The sequence below is a fragment of the Sipha flava genome, unplaced genomic scaffold, assembly GCF_003268045.1.
Source record: "Sipha flava isolate LNK unplaced genomic scaffold, YSA_version1 79_pilon_pilon, whole genome shotgun sequence".
Classification (NCBI taxonomy): Eukaryota; Metazoa; Arthropoda; class Insecta; order Hemiptera; family Aphididae; genus Sipha; species Sipha flava.
The window spans coordinates 823732-847339 of NW_020273620.1; the positions used below are offsets into that span (position 1 = coordinate 823732).

At 27.1% G+C, this 23608-nt stretch overlaps 3 protein-coding genes across 3 annotated transcripts; 1 reads left to right on the plus strand and 2 right to left on the minus strand.

The window, feature by feature from the left end:
- The first annotated feature begins 10926 nt into the window (after positions 1–10926).
- LOC112692986 (inosine-5'-monophosphate dehydrogenase) lies at positions 10927–17785 on the plus strand. The gene is made up of 10 exons (XM_025567833.1): positions 10927–11270; positions 15300–15348; positions 15745–15846; positions 16007–16135; positions 16202–16357; positions 16419–16706; positions 16794–16884; positions 16948–17187; positions 17268–17424; positions 17505–17785. Exons 1-10 carry the CDS (start codon positions 11182–11184, stop codon positions 17752–17754), a joined length of 1551 nt encoding a protein of 516 aa, XP_025423618.1. The 5' UTR covers positions 10927–11181; the 3' UTR covers positions 17755–17785.
- A 96-nt stretch (positions 17786–17881) lies between these two features.
- LOC112692979 lies at positions 17882–20198 on the minus strand. Its single transcript, XM_025567824.1, has 7 exons — positions 20041–20198; positions 19536–19637; positions 19393–19463; positions 19189–19332; positions 18466–18784; positions 18265–18380; positions 17882–18080 (listed from the first exon to the last, which is right to left on the minus strand). The coding sequence occupies exons 1-7, from the start codon at positions 20122–20124 to the stop codon at positions 17918–17920; spliced, it is 999 nt and encodes a 332-aa protein (XP_025423609.1). The 5' UTR covers positions 20125–20198; the 3' UTR covers positions 17882–17917.
- A 1198-nt stretch (positions 20199–21396) lies between these two features.
- LOC112692925 lies at positions 21397–23376 on the minus strand. The gene is made up of 2 exons (XM_025567748.1): positions 22930–23376; positions 21397–21625 (listed from the first exon to the last, which is right to left on the minus strand). The coding sequence occupies exons 1-2, from the start codon at positions 23106–23108 to the stop codon at positions 21397–21399; spliced, it is 408 nt and encodes a 135-aa protein (XP_025423533.1). The 5' UTR covers positions 23109–23376.
- Positions 23377–23608: the final 232 nt, after the last annotated feature.

Sequence of the window (23608 nt, forward strand, 5' to 3'; positions counted from 1 at the left end):
TGAACTATGTATCCTTAAAGACAAAAATATATCATATAAATTTGAAATTAATTAATATAATGCATAAATGCTGAGTATATTTTTGAAAGAAAATGTGATTCAAAATATGTAACAAAAAAATAATGTTTCCTTTTATGTAAATGAGAACTTTTATGATTCATTGTGGTTAAGAGTTACACTAGAAATATAATGACAAAGTTCTTTATTAGTCTCTTATTAGTCCCTCCAGTTCCTGGTACTCGAACCAGTTGTCATTTTAGTATTAAGCAATCTGTTATGCCATATATCTAATTGAACATTAATAAAACATATCATATATATATATGTTCAATTTAGATTAATCACAAATTCATCAAATGAATATAACATAATATTGTAATTTATTCAGAGGTGTATTTTTAAATATATTTATGGGTTTATGCACTATTAAAATATGGATATTAATTCTAAAAAATGTTCTCGCTTTGGTCAACAATTTTTTCTTCTTACTATGCTCAAATACATTAAAATAATCCCTTATATGTTTATAGCTTCTAATAAGACTATAAAATACAACACCATAAAAATATTTACCGCACATTATAAATAGCATGATCTACATTTAAGAACCATGGGCTGAATGTGCATACTCCTTATAATATTTAATAACATCTATTTTTTAAAATTTTTATTACTAAATTGAACCTAAAATACATTTAACACAGCATACACTATAATCTTCAACAGATAAATATTTTATTAAAACTTCATAGTCTATAACAATTTTTTCCTATGAACTATTCAAATATATTTTTTTGATTTTCGAGTTATTTTTGAAGGATATAACCGTAAAATAATATTTTGCTAACTGAAGAGTATACGGCGTATATTCTCGTGTACGTACCAATATACCACTAAATTTATTATTTTACAAATAATCATTTTTGATAATTTTCCAGTACTATAGTTTTATATATATATATATATATATATATACATAGACCGAAGGCGTTTGATAGCAAGACATCATAAGAAACTAAAAATGTTCCGGGTACCCGGCTTAATACTGAATATTTTACTCTATCTATTAATCAACTTTTACTCGACCCCTACTCAGTAACTGGCTGATAATCAGTGCATAAAACTATGCACACTTATTAATATAATAGAAAAATTTTAAGTTATACATTATACCTGTAATTTATTTTGGTGAATTTAGTAAATTAACAAACAAGTTTATATAGTTGATTATAATAGTTATAACTTTTTTATTCACAATTATTGGGAATATAATAAATTATTGTCCTCTGCGTTGTATTAAAATTTTTCTCGGCTAATACTTAGTTCCCGGTTTTAATCGATTTTCTACCCGGAACATGTCTATTAGAAACATATAAAAATTCTTGATAATCTGTTACAAAACCAAAACACGCAAATTTAGATCAATACAAACAGTTTAGGATCCGTCAGACATAACTACATAATCTAGGATAAGGGGTATGAATTCAATACTTAGTAGATGAATGGGAAAAAATTATTATCATGAACACTTCGTTTTGATAATTATTTGTGATCGATGAAATTGATTTCATGACCTTAAATAAAACTGGTCAAATATCTACTTAAAAAATAAAACTGCAATGGACTTAGGTACGTTAAATCGTTTTACTATACCTAAATCATACGCATTTATACATAAAGTACCAACAGGAAATGTAAGTTATATTTTCAATAAAATGCAATTTTAATACTTATTTTCGATCACTACAAAATGCATCATAAAATTGTCTTAAATATTAGTCAAAACATTTAATCATTTCATAATTTCGTTATTAATCATTATTATATTTCATTATATTATTATTTTTAATCGCCTTATCTATATTCACATCAGACATTTGAGATAATAATAATAAATAACAGTATTGAAATTCTTATCGGCGCTTTTTATTTTATTTGAGTTGTAAAATATCAATGTACATTTTAACAGTGCACTCAGTTATGTAATACAGCTACAATAAGAACATTTAAAAGTAATTTATAATTATAAAAATTAAAGTATATGTATGAGTATTAGGTAAATTAATTAACCATACTATAGTTACGTCTTGGGAAATATGAATTATTATTAAAAACGTCAAATATATATTATTAGCTTTATAACTAAATAACGTAAATAGGGATACGCAAGAAAAAACCAATAACAATTTTACTTGAATATTAACTAAATTTTTTAAAACCCAATTTTTTTTTTTTTTTTTATATTACAAGTGTATTATTCATTTTTAAATACAAATGCAACAAATATAATTAATTTTATATAATAATATAATTTTTAGTAATTTAAAATTTTATAAAAACAAAACGAAGTGAAAGTCATATTATTTACTTAGCATACTAATACAGTGTCATTTTCGTTGATGCATTTTTTGTATGTTTTACATAAATTACATTTTTAAGGATTAAAAAAACTTCTAAATCTTTTTGATAAAGCTATGTTTTTTAACAAATCTACGTTTACTAAATTTTTATACGCCTATCGCAGTTATGTATTAATTATTATACCTATAAACTATTATTGCAGTGTTATAAATTATAATATAAAATATATTAATTTTAAATTCTAAAGTAAATCTGATACTATTATGATATTATATGTGTAATTCAATTATAACATAAGTGAAAAAAAATCAGAGATAAATTGGTAATTAAAAGAATATAATCACCTACATTATATGAAAGATATAGGTGACTGATAAAGATATGAATATTTAAAAAGAAATAAAAAATATAGTAATTAATTCATTATCTACAGAACATTAAATCTGGTGAGAATAATTACGGTTATCTATTGGTATTTCATGTACACGTAATAGATATTAATGTAGATAACCGTTTATAATAGCTTTCTAGGAGGTCTTGTTCCAATCAAAATCTAAAATACATGAATTCCAAGAGTGGAGTGCCGAACACGAACTCACTTTATAGTACTTAAACGAATATAACCAATAAAAACTGTACAATACATATTAAATACCTATTTTCTGAATTCGATTGGAAGGTTGCCGAGTTAACTATAGTAACAAACATACAGACAAAAAATATTGAGGTAATCTAGTAAAAAATTCAAACGAAAAAAAATTATTGCACGGAGATAATATTGATTAGTATATTATCAGTTAAAAATGTTTATAATTAGGCAGGGGTCTTGTAGCTCTAAAAATTCCCAATTATGCACTTAAATATACAAAATATTCATTTTAAAATGAATTTTTTTGAACAAAAAATAAGAATTTTTCTATAAGTATTTATTTTAATGAATACATTTTATTTATAACTTTATTTAACAACTTACAAGTTATAATTAACAAATTGGGTTTATTTTATGGGATTTCTTATCTGGATACTTACTTTAGGCATTTTTTATAATAAATAGTAAATAGAACGTGTTTGGACTGTCAACCGTTGAGAAAAACAGCAATTACGTAAATATACGTTATTTTGTATGTATAAATAAATAAATAAAAACGTCGACGAAAAAATATTGATAAAATGATAAATTATTTAAATTTTCATCTAAAAGTATAAAATGGAAGAAATATGACCTAAAAACCAAAAAAAAACACAAAATATGCATTTATATGCACAATAAAATTTCAAAACTAGCTTTGTGGAAGCATGAAATATATTTGTTTCGCACTCTGCTATTTTTGTGACTGCGCAAAAAAATATAAAAATGCTACAAGTTCTCTACTCTATTTATAATGCATTATAAATGATCTCAAAATCTATACTTGATATTGAATGTAAAAATGATCTTTAACTGTTCTAAATTTATATAGTTATACAATAGTTCATTTATAGCTTTTTCTACATACCTCTTTATTAAATTTATCATTTAGATATATACTTATAATTACTCGTATAAAAATAGAAAACAGTAGTAATTAAAATAAGGTATAAGCATTTAAAACTCATGGTATCAAAATTCTAAGATTAATTAATTTTATTTTTAAATTTTAATAGTTTTAATAGGTTTTATCTTTTTCTGATTCTTAAAAATATTACAATATAATTATGTAATTATTTTGTAATTAGCATTGACGCAACTAAGAGGTTCACAAGGAATTTGTGCACTCGTGTATGCACCCCAATGTTAGGTTTAAATATTTTAAATTGACATATTTAGTAATAAATACAACTATTTTGTATTATCATTATTTTAGAATATATTAGCGGTGGACAGAATCAAGATACCGTTCGAAATAATCACACGAAATTTTTTAGTGATGTAATGACGGAATAATATGAGTTATTAGTTGTTACTCAAAATAAATATAATCGTCCTTAAATCATAATGAAATTTTTTTATATTTTTATTCTAACTTTCACCTGACAAACTATTATACCTGCATAATAAGAATTACAATTACAATTATTCTATACATATATAATTATATTACATGATAATTCATTGGGACTATTATATCTCAATATTAAATTAAAAAATTAAGTTATGTTTATTCAATTATTTTAACATTACAATTTATTAAATATACCTATACGTTTTGTTAAGATTGGGCTAACAAGTATTATAGGCATTCCCAGAAATATAGATCTGCGAACGATTATGCACCATGCTATTATTAAAATTAGTTGTACCTACGTGGACGGAGCCTCTAGATATCGTTGTAATAATATATCCATTATTCCAAATATGTACCAAATCCGAAGAGCCGGGTAATTCAGCCAGTATCTTATAAGTTAATCACTTCTCAAAAAATAGTCAACTCTATTAAAAATATTATCATTTAGTTTATTAAAAATTTGATTATTTTGTTCATTGTTTTCCAATTGGTTAATGCATTAATTTGTAATGCCATCGTTTGATATATTATTAATAATAGTAAATATATAATATATATATATATATATATTTTTTTTCTATTGCCCATAAATATAATTTAAAACTATTTTATTATCTTTAAACTATACACTTACAAATAGATTTTTATCCCACTAACTAATAGCTAATTATTATTAAGTTTCGTGAAATTAAATTTACTCAAATAATGCCATTTTTATATTAATTCAATGAATTAAGTATAATAAAAATAAGACATTCTATTGTATTTCGATGAAAATGTTCGTTGAGTGGGGAATGTTACTAATAGATGCTCCTCAATTATATATACCTAGTGTACATTTATAACTATATATCCTCTGTAGGTATTCAATTAATTTACAAGTAATTATAATATTATAATCATTATCAACGTTTTTCGGCGTCGGCTATATTTCAAACAAAAATTTAAAATTGGTCATTACATAACACAATACTTATAAATATTTTTTACATGCAATCTTACCATATAAATATTATAAATCAAATGATTAATTACAATGAATAATACGAGCGTATATTTTTCCAGTTAAAAACCAAACTAAAAGTGAACATAAGTGTGTGCAGGCCTGCATTTTAGGGGGTGCCTGCAATACTTTCGGACCCTATCTTAACAAAACGTGCAGGAAAATTAAATAATGATTAAAAAACGTAACTTTATTTTTCTATTTGATATTGTGTGATATATTAATTCTAATCAATATATTTTCCTAAAATCTTGTAAATTTTTCTCAGATAGTTTCAATCATTTATGATTTGTACTTTTGTAATCAACTGTAAAACATCAAAAGAAGGTTTCACACGAAAATGTAAAACATTTAGTTTTAGTTTTTCCATTACGAAACATCATTTATTTTATACCAGATATTTTAGTGTAGATTATATTTAATTTGAGTAATATCAGTTAAAATATGGGCCCACTATTCTTAGACTAAAATCATAAGGACCTATTTATAACATTTCGGGGGAGGGTGGGTACCCGGGCACACCCGGCACTCACTGTGCGTACGCCTATGGAAGTGAACATTACAATTGTTATGAATTTACCGTTTATTATGCTATATTGATACCTAACTACCAACCCAATATTTTAGATAAATACAAGCTGGCCGATAAAATATAACAATACTGCTCTCGTAAGCTAAAACGCTGTTAGTTACCACAGAATAATTTAAAAAAAAAAACAATTTTTATATATTACACTTTTTTAAATTCAATACACCTTGTACATTCAAATTATTTAAATATAATTTATGTTTTCTTGTGTAATTTTACCTGACCAAAGCAATAAAACTATATTAAATATGATTAAATTAATTTTAACAACATACTGGTATGTTATTTTTCACGTTGTACCTCAGTATTGGGATAAACTTTTGATACTCCGTTCATAAAACAGCACTAGATAAAACGAATCAGATATCGAATTATTATTCTTACATTATCAGCTTATTTTAAAGTGTTCCGAAAGTCGACTTGCTCTGCGATAAGTAAAAACAGTCAGCTTACCAAGCACAACGAACTAAGATAAAATGCCGTATCTTCAACAATACTAACGGCGTTAATATTTTATGATGGTATTATATAGTACCCACGAATTGCTCTACTAGTTATGATGTTTTAGTTATTTAATTATATGTTAGGGAAAGTTTGGGAAACCGTTCCTCCTTTGTCGTCGGTTCAAGAAGAGAGGTTAGACTATGTTATATTTTTAAGGCAATATTTTAAATATAATGCATTCACACAAGCTGAATTTCACAATTATTTTTTATTTTTGCCTCATTTTTTTTCATTTTTTTTTTTTTTTTACTTCTGGCGTTTTTGTTTGTGATTGCAGAATACCTAACTACTAAATACAAGTGTCTGGGTATAGAGTTTAGCGTCCCTGCTGGACTGAGTTTTATTATACGTACACGTTTTGTTCGTAAAATATAGTACAAACATGTATTAAGTGATGTTTTCGTCGAATTAATCAGAAGTTCACTCAAAATGTATCTTAACTTAACTTAACGCAACTTAACTCAATAAACACTATATATTTGTTTTATGATTGTGAGCTATAATAAGTACCGACAATAACAAATTTAGTTTTAAATCAAATTAAAATTAACCGTATATATTTGAAATATACATATACAAAGTAAAAAATCAAAATCAATGGATCCAATACCCAAACTGATAAAGAATATTATTTTTGTTATTATTGTGGATAAATCAAATTCGTCATGCAATCGATTTTGGTTTTCTATAGCCGGTATTTTCGACCAACCCGATCCAACCGGAGGAACAATATTAGTGGCATACAGTGGCAGTAATTAGGTCATGGTGCACGCGCAGTTACGGATTGGTACTAACAGAGCCATGCCTAGGGTGTGCGAGAGGTGCGTAAACACCGGGCGCCAAAAGCTTTTCCAAAATCTAAGTAATATTACATAAAGTTAATCATATTGTTCAATTCATAACATTTAACACGTTCAATGCCCATGGTCTCGACGCGTAGTTGACATAATTTGCATTGTCCTGATCGACGGTGTTGCTAGTTTATTTTTACTATTGGTATTTATTTTTTCACCGAAATAGCGACGTCATCGATAACAAATTGACTATATATGGACTAAAAATACCATTTATACTAAATTTTTATTGTTAATTGGTTTAATCAATTAAATAACTTTAATAATATAAACGAATACCGACTTGAACGAGTTGTACGATTTGATTTTGACCTTATATATCACGATAGTGTTCATATCATATAGTTCATTATCACAAAAGTTTCATAGGTACCTAATTATTTTTCATTGAAAATTATTTAAAGGTAATTTATTTTTTGTGCAATCGAATACATTTGATTTGTAAATAAATTATATCGGTTTAGTATGATAGGTTATTTACATGATTTGTTCTACCTATATAGTTTGAGTTCTATTACTTATATTATTATTTAATTTATGATTATTTATTTTATTAATTTAATAAATACAAAATAAGTAGTTATATAAAAACGATCTATTATTATGTAGTCTCCTTATAGCCTATAGGTATACAAATATTTGGTAGAGGGGCGGAGGCGCTAAAAATGATTCTTGGCACCGGGCGCTAATAAATGTTAGGCACGGCATTGGGTACTAATGAAAACCCGAACGAAAATAGAGAGTAAAAACCGTGAAAAAAAAACAGAAATATTACCCGCACAAAATAAGGGTCTGCTATAGTCGACTAAGCAACGTGCCCTACGGATTTCTTGTCCGGCTTCGCTGGGCGAAGCCTAACCCGCTGGGCGTGATTCGATTTCACTACGAGTGTTACGTATACAACTGTACCATTGGTTCGAAAAAAGTTTTATCGTTACATATCGTTAAATAGACGATTTTACGAGCATAGGTGTGCACACGGGGCGAGTCGAGCGAGATCCGGTTCGACCGAAATTTTTTTGGGGGTATAGTAAAATTTAAACTAATCATAGTAAAATGTCTACATATTTTTTAATATGTTGGTGGAAATCAATTAATTGTATTTATATCATTTGATTTTAAAAAATGTAAAGTTTTACTTTAAACTTCAAAAATGTATGTCTAGAAATTATATAATAAATTATAATTCTTGATTCTATGTATAGACATAAATACTACATTGTTTTTAATTTACAACAGAATCTACTATGTTAAGTGTTAGAAAAAAATTAGGGGCTATATCTAAATATTGAGGCACTAATTGTATCCAGGCCCGACTGGAAGTTGAAGTCTGCGCACGCCTATGTTTACGAGCAGGGGAGGACGCAGAAAAAAATTTCAGGGGGGGAGGGGTTGAAAAAATAAGAATAATTACCGTTAGGGCTGTATTTAAAAATTTGATATCTTATGATATATTATATTTGATTATAAAAATATAATAATATAACACATATTATTTCATCCATAATCGAGATTCTTTAATATTAAAATATAACTTATAAATGAAAATCGTTTAATACTTTTTTTAATTAACAAATTAAACTATTTTTTTTTTTTATTGTTTTATTTTCTTTTTTCATTAGGTAGGTACATCATTTTTAAAATTCATTTTGCTAAAATATTTTGCCACCCCTCAGACTTGACGCCTCCGGACATGTGCCTATCCGTGCCTCCTCTGGGCATACACCGTTTGAGTAAATCGACTCAAAATATAGTCTGTTTGGGTGAATAAATATATATTGTTTGGGCGAATAGATATATACTGTTTGGGCGAAGATTATTTAAATAAAAATACCGTTTGGACGATATAAAAATGTTTATAATATACACTCAACAATTAATTAAACAAAATGATATAAAATATAAATAATTAACAATAAGTCATAATTAAAAAAAATATATTGATATGAATGTTGATAATATTATTATACAGTATTATTATATAGTTATAGTATATATATATACTATAACTATATTAGTTGTTAGTAATCTACAGTCAAAAAATTATAAATACAATTACATATAATATAATTAGTATATTTTAAAATAATCTATTGTATTAAAATGCTCATAATATACATTCAACAATTAATTGAAAAAAATTATCTAAAATATAAATAATTAATAATGAGTTCTGTTTAAAAAATATATTTATATGAATATTAATAATATTATTATTTATAAGTAGGAAATAATCTACAGTCAAAAAATTAAAATAATAAAATAAAATTACAGATAATATAATTATTAATAATTTTTAAAGCAATCTATTAGCCTGATATTTTAAACCTAAACATTTTATGTATTCTAATTGGTTAATATCCCTTCTTTTATATTTATTCCATATTTCTTGTATAAACTCTTTATTTTTTATTAGCAATAATATATCCGTATCTGTCATCAAATTTTTACCTCGCACAGGTAAAAAATAATTTCACTTGCCCACTTGCGTACGCTGCAAGAAGCGGAGCGGTTTATCTCGTGTGAATAAACGTATTTAAGCATAGGTGTTAAATTTTAGGCGGTTTTTCGCAGCGGCTAAAAACCGCGACCGCGCGCGGTTAAACCACTACGTGTGAAACCAGCTTAACATGCACTTTACAGTGCAGTGTCATCAGCCCGCTCAGAGGACCGCGATCACTCGCGAGTTCTAATTCAATTTAGAAATAATTTTTATTCTCATGGACCCCGAGGTGCTGTTTGTACGGGTAAATGTTTGAAAAGTAGGACCCCCTGTACATTTCGAACTGTTAAGCTTCTTCACTTTTATCGATATTGCAGCCCAGTAGAAGATAAGTAATTTAATATTTAGAAAAAATACGAAGCACAAGTACTTAGGTACGCATTTAATAAATACATGCTCTTAGTCAAATTTATTTTTCGGCTCCCCTCTTCAAAAAAAAATAAAATAAATTCTAAGTTAGGCAATAACAATTAAAAATAACCTAAATATAAAGTAATATATATAGTATAAATCTATATAACCCGAAAACCCAACATTTTTTCTTTTTTTTTTTCCAAATTAATATTCCCTCATTATTATTTTTCTTATTGCGTAACGCAATAAGACAAGTATACAGAATATAGTATATATCTTAAAACGCGAGGTCCTGGACAAGTGCCCCGATTGCCTCCCCCCCACCCCCGGGGACGACACTGACCGCAAGTGTTTAGGTACGCACGAACCAATTTATAGGAAATCGATTGCGCGGACTGAGACGACCAGGCGAAATCGACGAAACGCGTGCGGTGTCCGTCAACGGTGAGTGAATCCTACTTACGACGGGTTGACGAAGCCGCCGTCGTGTCATGGCCGCAAACTCGAGGCAACTCTTTAAAAGACATTTCCGCGCGTTATCGAACACGTAAAACAGCCCCAAGCGAAGGGTCGTTACGAATCGGTATCTTACAGCGGTTTCGGACGTCGGACGTGGACGGGAAGATCGCCCGCGGGGACGGATACAACCGCGTGCGCCGAAAACCGATCCGATTCGCCGTGGAGACGGTAAACCGACGGCAAGACCGCGCGAAATTCTCGTCGTGCGCACGGGCATGTCGTCGTCGGTCTCTGCTCGCCGCCACCGCGCCAACGTACAACGCGCTACGGGCGACGTGACCGTGACGTAGATGTACCCCTACCGCCTCATCACCGACGCGACGTAATCGTATGTTGCGCGCAGGCCGGTCACCGCCGTCACTTCTCACCGACGTACGTAGCTCGTCGCACGTGGTTCGCACACCACATCACGCGCGCACACACACACACACACACACGTCGACGTTACCGGTTTATTTTTTCCGTTATCGACCGCGACGTCTACCTAAACTCTCGAACACCCGTATTTAATGTCTGGCGCGACGAACATGTCCGAGGAAAACATGGACGGTCTGTCGGCTCAACAACTGTTCGGCACCGGCGAAGGGCTCACTTACAAGTACGTATACACGCACCTGTACGGCATATACATATAGATATTTGTGCGTACACATCTCGCGCGCGTGCGCGCGCACCTCGCACTGTGTGCACTGTTGTTGTACCGGCGTAACTACAGCAGAAGCGGATCCCCGCAGTTACAGAACTATGGGCAGGGGCGGGCTGGCCAGCGAGGCAAAGAGGCGATCGCCTCCTGGGCCCTCGATAGTGTCGTTTTAATTACCCGTGTACGAAATGTAACGTTGAAATATAATGGTAGGACACCATTCATTTACTATTAGGATATCCGAATTTGGATGAATTGAGCACAATTAAGTATAAATATTTATTAATTAAAATGTAACGCAGCTCCAGTTCACCCCCCCCCACTCCCCACTGGGTCCCTCGATATACAGTCCACCCCTAACTGTAGATCATGCTATTTCAAGAGACCGCCTATTAGGACCTAAAACTAGATTTTAAATGTGTAACAAAAGAACAGGGAATTATCGTATAATGTGTCTTTAAGTTTATTCATAATTATCATCAAAAATATAAACATTTGTTTTATGGAATATTTCGTCTTTCATGAGGTCCAGCTTAGAGAAGGTTTATTGTACTATAGTCGTACAATCAAACCAGTGGCGTAATTTTGGAGAAGGGGTGGCAACTGAGATATTTACCCCAGTCTAGTAATAATTTCATCCTATAGTTGGAAAACTTAAAAATATATAAAAAGTTTTCAAGAGGCCATTATTGATAACAAATATTAACTGCAGCGTTTGCATTTTGCTCAACTGTCAAACTCTGGATCAGTATTGTTTTTATTTCTTATACTTTTATTATTATAATCAAATCTAAATCTGATCTATTGCGGTCGTAAATGTGATTCACGTTGGTCTCTTGTTCGGGAGTAAGAAAAACTTATACTATACTCTTAAACGGATCATCATCAACAAATTCCACTCTTAGGGTTGAAAACTTTTTTTTTCTGTGTACTTGATGAGTTTTAGAGAATACGTAGGGCAGCTATATTCATATATGACCACTGTATCGCTTATGAATCCTTGGTGTCAGAAAAACAATTATGTTCGGTCATCCTGCTTGCTCAGATGGCTATATGATATATATATATGATATAGATAGTAAGTAACTGACCTTTTCCATGTAACTCTTACTAAACAATTCGCGACTTATCCGTGTAACTTATCTTTTTTTTATTTCCTTAAAAAAAAATGACTATTTTCCTGAATACCTTGAACTGGCTTTAACTACATTTTCTATAATTAAATCCTTTTCCAAAAGTTTCTAGATAAAACCATGTAATAATCAGAATAATATACTTACAATTTTTATGTTTCTTAACATAATTTTATTTCATTGGTTTTTAAAATGGTTCAAAATTTTTTTTCTTTGAAGTTGCACAAAAAAACAGTTTCATTACTTATAGTTTTCATACATTCATAACGAATTAAGTTTTACTTGAAACAATTTTATTTTTTTAATATAAATACAGATTTTAACTAAAGCTGCCCTTTCTTATCTTGTTAATTGACGTTCTTATTTCTTTGATAACTATATCAAATTAGTTGATTATATGTTATATATAAATATACTGATACTCTTAAAATATTTTTTAAAACTTGTACACTTATCTACTAATATTAATTTTTTGTACATGTTTTGTTCTTGTTATTTTTCTGTATAATATTAATAAAATATTATTAATAAGTTCGTGTTTTAAATATATAAACAAGACTACTTTCTATATTATATTTTTTACAATTAATAAGAAAAGCCTTGTCTTGCGTTAAATAAATAAGTAAAATTTAATTGGATAGAATTAGTCATACTCATTAAGCCATTAAAGTTCATACTTTTTTTTTTTATATTAACATTCAAAAATATATTTATTCTATAGATATATTCATAATACTTCTTAAAAATTAAAAATAGTTTATTTTAATTTATTCTGATTATATAGTTATAACTTAATTGTTTTTGTATTAGTTAAAGAGATTAATATTAATGGTATTTAATTTAATTCAAATGATAGCACTTTAATTATTCTTTCCTTATATAACTAAGTTGAAACATAATACATCTAAGAATATGTATGTCATCTCACAAGTTCACTTGAGCATAAAGCTTAATTGTATTTATTTACATGTAGATACATTGATATGTCTTCATAAATCTATTATCTATAAAATAGTAATTTATATAATATAGAACTAAAGAAATTTACGAATTTATATTCAGTAATGAATTATACTTATTTACCTAATAATTTGTTAATTTATTTTAAAATTTTAACATTTATATATATATACATTTAATTTTAAATTCTGGCACTATAAACTAAATATTTGACCAAATTAGTATTAGTTTAAATTTTATTTATATCAATTGACTTGTGTCTTTTCAAGGCAAGATTATTCATAATCAAATTTTAAGTGTATATTATTAATAAAATTAAATATTTAATATGCTACATAATTTCTGTTCAATCAATTATAAGTTATTATAAATCAAATAGGATAGGAATAAAAATATGATTCTTTGACAATTAAATTTCCAGAATTGCCTTATTATTTAAACACATTTCTTATCTTTTACTCTTGAGAATTAATAAGAACTAATCTGTCAAGAAAAATAACATGATATACGAATTCAAAAAAAAAATATCATATTAATTTAACCTTTAACCTTGTTAAAATACTACTATTAAAATAATTATGTATTAAAATATATTAATATATATTCTAGTTCCTAAAATATTCTAAGGAATTTCATAATATGTATAAAAAAAATTATAATTATTAATTATTAAGGTTATAACTAATTAATCATTTTCACTAATTAATAAAACAATTGTAATCCATAAAAATACATTTTAATTATTATAGTATTGTATTATATAAGTTGTAGAAACAATCATTAAACAATTTGTACATTGGTAAACTAATAATTCATTTATGCCAGGTATAGTGATTCGTGATTGGTCAATTAATTTTTATAAACTTTTGAGTAAAATAATTGTTCTTACAAACCAATAAAAGTACTTTTATGTTAATATTACTTTAGGGTTTCTTAAGGGTTTTAGAACACCTTGGTCCCCATTGTGTTTTGTTTCTTAGTTACCTGTATATAACAACAACTGTTGAATAAATAAATAATTGTATAATGGTTTCATTAAAAGTAATTTTATACAAACCAGAATTAAAAATATCAAAATTTTCATATAGATTCATACTAGCCAATATATAAAAAAAAAAATTGGTATCAAAATAAATATATATTATATATTAATATAATATTAAATATTTAAATATGCAAACATTTAATTTATTTAAGTTTCTATACAAACATATACAAGTAACCTAATAATGTTTAAATTATATATGGATTTAAATTGCATTGCTTGTTTCAAGCATGTATCCAGAATTTTATTTTGAGAGGGGCTGATCAAAATGTATAAACGTAGTCATACAGTAAAACAAAAAAATAAAATGTAATTATTTAAATGTATTAAAATCTATACAATGTATTATCTATTAAGTATTAAATAATAAGATTTAAATGTTTGACTTGTCCACTATTAGTTTACTTGTCTAAAACCATATTATCAATTATAAAAATATTTCTATGAATATTTAAAATGCTAAACCAACAAGATGATTCTCTGAAGTTGAGTTTCTCATACATGTTTTTAACCTCTGCGCCATTGAAAAACTGCGTTCAGCAGATCCAGTTGACACAAGAAATATGGCAAATATTTTTAGCAGTTGGTAGAGATTAGAGTACAATATTTTATCACAAGAAATTAAATAATAATACTAGTTTGTACAAATCAAAAGGTTGAACCTTATTTATCATACTTTTAAAAGTTATACTATTTTGTTAAGAATATAATTTTGTATAAAATAAGATATTTTCTTTGTCCATTGAATCATTAATTTCTTAGGTTTTATTGAATGAGTGTAATATATATTTTATTTGGTAGTTCAAAAACCATATTTTACTTAAATTTCATTATTTTATGTTTCAGTGACTTTATATTATTGCCTGGATTTATTGATTTTGTGGCAGGAGATGTTGTAAGTTTTCATTTAATGTCAATTCCTATAAAATAAATTAACCATCATATTATATTGTATACTATTGAAAAGAAGCTAAATGATTTTTTTTTCTATATTTGTAAGAGATTAACCATTAGTGTGTTCAACTTTTCGAGCCTGATAATGTTTTACAAGCCTAAATTATTGTTTTTATTATACATATTTTTATAACATAATTTCTTTATACAACCTGTTTAATCCTATATAATATTATTATTGAAGGATTTTTACTTATATTTTTTTTTAACTTAAAATATTTATAGTCGTTTATTTTAGAACTAATTTTTAATATTCCAGTTTTTTTTATCTCATTGACATAAAAAAAGAATATCATAAATATAAATATATTGGTAAACATTTTTGATTTTATTTCAGGACTTGTCATCACCATTAACCAAAAATATAACTCTTCAAGCTCCATTAGTATCTTCACCAATGGACACTGTCACAGAGTCAGAAATGGCTATAGCAATGGCTGTATGTTTTGTTGCATTAATTCATTTTTATTATAAAAAATAAAATATTTAGCTCCAGACTTTTATTCGTAAAAAAAATTATATAGATTTTTATAGTTACTTTTAATATGAGAAATTGTGCATACATTTAAAATTGTATTTTTATTTTATTATTTTGACAGCTTTGTGGTGGTATTGGTATCATTCATCATAATTGTTTACCTGCCTATCAAGCAAGTGAAGTGCTTAAAGTGAAAAAGTACAAACATGGATTTATTCGTGATCCGGTTGTGATATCTCCAGATTTATTGGTAAACATTTATTTTGTTAAAATTTAAAGTTCATAAATTGCATAATCAATAAATCATTCTTCATAGGTATCTGATGTTATTCGATTAAAAGAAGAACATGGATTTTGTGGGTTCCCTGTTACTATAAATGGTAAATTAGGTGGTAAATTAGTTGGTATTGTTACATCCAGAGACATTGATTTCCTTGAAGGATCTGAACAATTACAACAATCAGTTAATTTGGTAATTATTATTCAATTTATATTATTATATTTTACTACATTAAAATATTTCATTTGATCAGGTCATGACTAGAATAGAAAACATTATATCAGCCAAGTCTGGAGTAACTTTAGAACAAGCCAATAGCTTATTAGAGCATTCAAAAAAGGGAAAATTACCTATTTTGAATGAAAATGGTGAATTGGTTGCATTGATAGCAAGAACAGATTTGAAAAAATCACGTGACTATCCAAATGCCTCAAAAGATGAAAATAAACAGCTTTTAGTGGGTGCTGCAATTGGAACACGAGAAGATGACAAAGTTAGATTACATTTACTTCATCAGGCTGGCGCTGATGTTATAGTTTTGGTAAGATAATTTTATCTCCAGATTTTTTAAGAAAATATTTTCTTAATTTTAATTATTTATATATATACATTCATTTTTTTTTAATAGGATTCATCTCAAGGAAATTCAATATATCAAATTGATATGATAAAATATATTAAAAAAAATCTTCCTTCATTGCAAGTCATTGCAGGAAATGGTAATGTATTTTACTAACAAATATTATCTATTGATTAAATGATTTTTCAATTTTTTTTTCTAGTTGTTACCATGTCCCAAGCCAAATCACTCATAGATGCTGGGGCTGATGGTTTAAGAGTTGGTATGGGATGTGGTTCTATTTGTACAACACAAGAAGTTATGGCAGTTGGTCGTGCTCAAGGAACTGCAGTTTACCGAGTCGCCCGATATGCTGCACAATTTGGTGTACCAGTTATTGGCGACGGTGGAATTCAATCTATTGGGCACATTATCAAATCTCTCTCACTTGGAGCATCCACTGGTAATATTTAGTTCTTACTCTTAGAGAAGCATAACTTATTATATTGGTAATTTTAATATTTAATGAACTTTTTATTCTAGTTATGATGGGATCCATGTTAGCTGGTACATCTGAATCACCTGGAGAATATTTCTTTTCAGACGGTGTGAGGCTTAAGAAGTACCGTGGTATGGGAAGTTTGGAAGCAATGAATCGAAAAGATGCTAAAGGATCAGCATTAAACAGATATTTCCATAGGTAGTGTTAAAAAAAATGTTAATCTATTAATTTTACTAATTATGTGTTAATGTACATGTTTGATATTTTGTCATCCACAGTGAGAAGGATTCTTTAAAAGTTGCTCAAGGTGTCAGTGGAACAATCGTTGATAAAGGTTCAGCTCTTAGATTTCTACCATACATTCAATGTGGTTTAAGGCATAGCTGTCAAGATATTGGAACCAAATCGCTTAAAAATCTCAGGGCTATGATGTTATCAGGTGAACTAAGATTCGAAAGACGTACACATTCAGCACAACTTGAAGGAAATGTACACAGTTTATTTTCATATGAAAAACGATTGTTTTAATGTATAATTGTTAATTATCAATTTAATTTTATATTTAATTAAAAACATGTATCTTTTTATCAGATTTTAAACTTAAATTGTATATTGTTCTTCGTGGAATAAATATAATTAAATTAAGAATTATTTTTCAGAATAATTAATTTAATTATATTATATTATATTATTAATTATATTCAGAATAATTTTCTTGTAAATAATCAACAACATCCATATATCTCGAGAACAATGAACTTAAAGCAATTAACTCTTCATCTTGTTTTTTGTAAGAATAATGATATTGACTCTTCCAGTTTAATGTTATACGAGTCAGTTTATCCATTTCACTGCTAAAAATTTAAAAGCAAGAATTGTATGATAATTAAATTACAATAATAAATCAATATGAATAATATTTGGTTCCGTAACCAGAAAAATAATGTTTACATGCAATTACTAAAATATATAAACTATAATGGTTAAATCAAAGAAATTCACTCTTAAATTTTATAAATTAAAAAAAAAAAAACTTGCCAGTTCTCATAAGCTTCGGAGTAGGATTTATATCCTTCAAATTTCACTACCTTGGTGGATTTTTTAACTGTTGACTCCAGTGGATTTTCATCTTTATTATAATTTATAGTCCATTTCTAAATACAGGAGAATAAACTCAATATGTTTTATTCTGTTTCAAATCTATGACAGTTGATGAATAACAGAATATAATATACTCACTTCAGAAAGCTTGATATCATCAAATATAATTTGGAGAACACGTATAGAATGTAATATAAGTTCACATTTTAAGTTTACCATAGAACGATCGGTTCTCAATAAACACCATAACACATCACACATCATGATATAATGCTCCATTGAATCCTGTACAAATGTGATGCGATTCTCTATTGTTTCCAAGTCTAATATCTTTCTTTTTGCATCTGTGATCACTAAACTGTTGGTACGTTTCTGCATATCGTTAATTTCAGCGGTAGTCATATGTAGATCAGCATCAATTGTTACTTCTCGTTGTCTTATGAACTTGGAAATATAACTATGAAGTAAATTAAAATAGTTGGTTATGTTATATTGCAATAAAAAATTAAAATTACAATAGTACACTAATTATTTAATTAAGTTTACATAACTGTAACATCGAATCAATTTTTCTAATTAATTAAAATTGTATTCCAAATTTCAACTTAAAATATTTGGGAAAATACTATGGTGTTTATTACATGTTAATGTTATACTTTTTTGTTTTGTTCTAGTAACTTTTTTTATCAATTTCCATAAAAAGTACATTGGCTTACAAAAAAAAAGACAAAATTTAGTTAACTAAAATAAAAGATACTATGAATTACATGGGAAGTGAATATTTTAGTTATATTATAAATAATAGTATATTATATAGATTTTGTTTTGGTTAGTGATTTTTTTTTTTTAAATAAAACTTACGTTTTCAAAGCTATTTCATTTGAGTATATAAACATCTTGCTCTTTTGGAAATCATTTTTGATAATATTTAGGTCATTTAATGCCATATTTATTTTCATAATCTCGCATCTTACATGCATTTCACGCAATCTTAATTCTGTAATACTACAATGATTTCAATAAATTTTGCCACATGTATAATATGAAGAATATTAAAATATGAACCTTTGAGAAACTAAACTTAGTTGATGAATTTGTCTAGAAAATAAATCGTCTTCATCACAAAATATTTTTTCCTGTACATTACAAAATGAAATTTTAACTATTAACCCATAAAAGTATGAGTTATATAAATAATTATACTATACCGATCCAAACCACAAATCGATCATAGTCAAAATTTCTGTGCGCCATAATTTAGTTAATTTTATTATTTTTGTTGATGCCAATTTTGTTAAACAGACATCATCCTAAAAATTGAAATTTAGGTTTTAAAATAAAAATAATTATGTATACCAATAATGAATTTAATAATTATCTCTAATTAAAAATAATAATTAATCAATCTAAATTATCAAAATATTTCAACAGGTATCTAACATATAAGATGCCAATCTATAAATATTTATGAATATAAATGCATAATTTCATTATAAGAAAAAAAATTTAATTATTTGGCAATAATTCTTCCTATTCTTTTCATAATTTGATAAATGTATGATATACACTATAAAATCCATGCCAACTTCTAAATTGAAAAATTATTCAACAAAAATAAAATGTATACTATGTTAGATTGTAAATGATTCTGTAATACGTTGACAGATTTTTCTAAATTAAAAAATCAATTATAATTATAACAGTAACTCTTACATTTTTAATACTGCTGATCACATTGTCATGAAGTTTCCTTAAATTAATTCCAAATTGATCCAATTCTTGCTCAAACAACTTCATAACACAATTAAAATTTTCATTAATTTGGAAATAAGAATAATTAACACATTCTCGTTCTTTTAATTTCAATAAAATTAAATTATCGACTTCAGATTTTTTTGTTCTGAAAAATAATTAATTTTCTTAAAAATACTAGGAATTAAATTTTGTATGAAAATAGATTAATAAAGCATTATTAAAAAAAAAAAACACAAGTTATTAATATAATTAAAGAATACATAAAATAATATGGTTACAATTGGTCAAAGTTATGTAGGTGGGAAAATCCGATTTTGTTCTTATAATTTTAATTTATATAATCATACATTATTTGACATATAAAGGGAATAAAATGAAGTTAATGGATAATATGTAAAAAAAAATTAAGGATTGTTATAAACAAGATACCAATAATAAGATTAATAATTTAATAACGCCAACAATTCATAATAATTACTATTTTATTTAAATTATTAAATATTGGGAAATAAAAAAAGATCAAGATGGAAAATTGGACAACAAGATCTTTCACTACCACGATTATACCACTATATGGTAATTAGAATTAATAATATTATTATTTATGGTAGAGTCATAATAAAAAAGTTGAATTGATATTACAAATAATAAAATTTTAATGTTTCATAGTACATTTATCAGCACTAAAAATATACCTAGACAAAGTTATAAAAATCTGGCAGTTTAATTTTATTACCGAGTTAATCTTTTAACTTCTACTTGGACATTTTTATCATTCTAAATAAATATAAGGTTCATATTTATAATTTTTCTACCGATACCTATAAATTTATAATTTATTTTATACATACAATATAATTATTTCTATATATAAGCACATACTCATTTAAAATAGATCATTATAATAAAATAATAAAAAATAAAAATGAGTAAATATTTAATACTCGTAAATTAATATATAAATCAATAAAAACTTAGCACAGAATATTAATATATTTGTAAAGTATGACCAGTTTCAAAAGTATATAAAGTTAATAAAATTGTGACTGAATATAAAAAATAATACAGCAACTAAACATTAAAAAATATTTTTTCATATTCAGTTACAATTTTATTAACTTTGTATACATAACTTAGTAACTTAGTGTACTTCGTATGATAAATTTTTAATTCGAAACTGGCCGTACTTAACAAATATAATAATACTTCAGACTAAGCTTTTATTTATTTATTTCTATATATAAACTATTTGTTTATTTATTTATATATTCATTATAAATATTGTAAAATTATAATAATAACTTTTTACTTATGTTAAACATTATTATCATATGATACAAAATCTACGTACTCGTATAAATCTTTACATGTTTTCAATTTTTCCAAATCTTGCTCAGAATTTAAAATTTTTTTTTCCAAAGCTTCTAGATCTGAAGAACATATTACTGAATCTTTAGTAGTCGCATTGTAAAATCTATTAATAGAATTCAACACTTGATCCAAAGATGAAAATTGATCATATCTTGACAATAGAGCATTGTACCTACAAAAAAAAATAAATTACTAAAAATATGTTACATATACATATCATATTATACATTATATTCAAGTTGATATAAAAAAAAAAAAAATGTTATAAATCAAAATATTACAAATAAATTAACATCGAAGATAAAATAACTTCGTAAAATGATAACCACCAGCATCCGATTTGATCTTTATTCATCACACTAGGCCGTGTTGACGAACGCCGCAACATACGAATAGTTTTATTCAATGCGGACCGTACAACGAAAAAACCACAATCTGATGATCAATGATGAGCACAAGTAGACACCAATGCAATCGAGTAGAGATGGGTTTAAACGTTCACCTAGATGAACTTGTTCATCATTCATATGTATTACTTATTGTTCACAGTTCTCCATATCGACTATCAACGATACAGGGAACTAGTCATTCACATAAATGAACGATTCAGTGATTCAGTCATTTCACCGTTCATATTATGTAATATATTGTATTACATAGTGTTCATAGTGTGTTCTCTGTACATACGGGTATATGAACATCAGAAGACTTTGAAGATATATGTTCATATTTCAGATGTCATTATTGTTACTTTTTATTTTTGTTTTTATATATTTTGACATAAAAATAAGTGTATATGTCTTTAACTAATGCATTATGTATCGGTTAGATAGTTGAGTAAGTTGAGTAAAAGTAAGCAAATCAATTTAAGTATTATGACATGGATATTTTTCAATTAAAAATGAAAAAAATGAAACACAAAAAATAGTGAACTATTCAATCTGTACTTTAAATCGTTCATCATTCAAAGTGAACAGTGGTAAATACTATTTAGTGCTGGGATGGCAAACCTTTTGAACACGCAGTGTTCAAAATTACATTTTTTTTTTTTTTTTTTTTTTTTATAGAGCGTGCCATGAAAAAAATATTAAAAATATTATATTTTGTTATATTATAATTTGATTGTATAATTAGTATAAAAAGGTTAGTTTAGGTACATAATAATAATAATAAATAATAATAATAATAGTTATAATAATATTGCTTTGTTAATTATTTATATTATATAATATATAATAGTAAAAATTTTCGCGTGCCATGGATTTGCCATCCCTGATATAGTGTATAGTAGTACAGGATGTGAACTTTATGAACGAAATGAACAATAAATGACTTGTTCATCTTAATGTTAACTAGTTTATATCGTTCACTTAAGTGAATAGTTCGATTGACCTAGGCCATTCACGAATGACACATTTTTACTATCGAGAACTTTCAATGAACATTTTTGAAAGGTCGGCGCAATAATATACTCACAGCTCTAATTCCCTGGGTGTCACGCAATTGGTTTTCGGCGACAATTTGTTTACAAGCAACGCGAAAACTGGTTGCAATTCCGGGAGCCGTTCCTCATTAACCCACAAATCTTTGGGCAAGTGTCCAACGTGGTAGCCGATGCCTGTGAGCAATTCCAAAAAATGTTTAGAGACTTCCATTGTTCCTCTCCACGTCTAGCAATCACTGAATTAACGATTATTATTGTCCAGACACCGTTTTCGACCCGTTGAAAAATCTAAAACACAATACTATAAGTAAAAACGCGGTCCACAATCCACGCTGATCAGTGTTCAAAAAGCCGACGAATGGGCGCGAACGCGTAAACGATAATATTACTATGCGAATACACGCGCACGAAGGTTAGCCATACGGGCATGGGCACGATGTAGCCGGAACATTCGAAAACCACTGGCATTCGAATTCCTTATCAACGCCGGAAAAAGATAACGATACGGAAACGCAATGTGATCGGTCAACAGACATTTTTATTTATTCTCCTCGGTGTAGGTACATTATAATAGTTATTGTATTATTTTTTTTTTTGTCTCGTAAGTCGTCGAATATTATTATTAGTTTCACGTACGATTCGTCCCCGGACGTAAAATTGTAGTTTGTAATTTTTTTAATACATATGTAATCTATTATCGACTACTAGAGT

Excerpts from the sequence above, each read along its gene's own strand:
- LOC112692979 (XM_025567824.1), bottom strand. The coding sequence starts at position 20,124 with ATGAAGTTGTTTGAGCAAGAATTGGATCAATTTGGAATTAATTTAAGG. Across the intron at positions 19,638-20,040 it reads TGATCAGCAGTATTAAAAAT|GATGATGTCTGTTTAACAAA; the intron begins GTAAGAGTTACT and ends TTCAATTTTTAG. Across the intron at positions 18,785-19,188 it reads AATGAAATAGCTTTGAAAAC|TTATATTTCCAAGTTCATAA; the intron begins GTAAGTTTTATT and ends TTTACTTCATAG.
- LOC112692925 (XM_025567748.1), bottom strand. The coding sequence starts at position 23,108 with ATGGAAGTCTCTAAACATTTTTTGGAATTGCTCACAGGCATCGGCTAC. Across the intron at positions 21,626-22,929 it reads ACACCCAGGGAATTAGAGCT|GTACAATGCTCTATTGTCAA; the intron begins GTGAGTATATTA and ends TTTTTTTTGTAG.
- LOC112692986 (XM_025567833.1), top strand. The coding sequence starts at position 11,182 with ATGTCTGGCGCGACGAACATGTCCGAGGAAAACATGGACGGTCTGTCG. Across the intron at positions 16,136-16,201 it reads TGATATCTCCAGATTTATTG|GTATCTGATGTTATTCGATT; the intron begins GTAAACATTTAT and ends CATTCTTCATAG. Across the intron at positions 17,425-17,504 it reads TTAAACAGATATTTCCATAG|TGAGAAGGATTCTTTAAAAG; the intron begins GTAGTGTTAAAA and ends TGTCATCCACAG.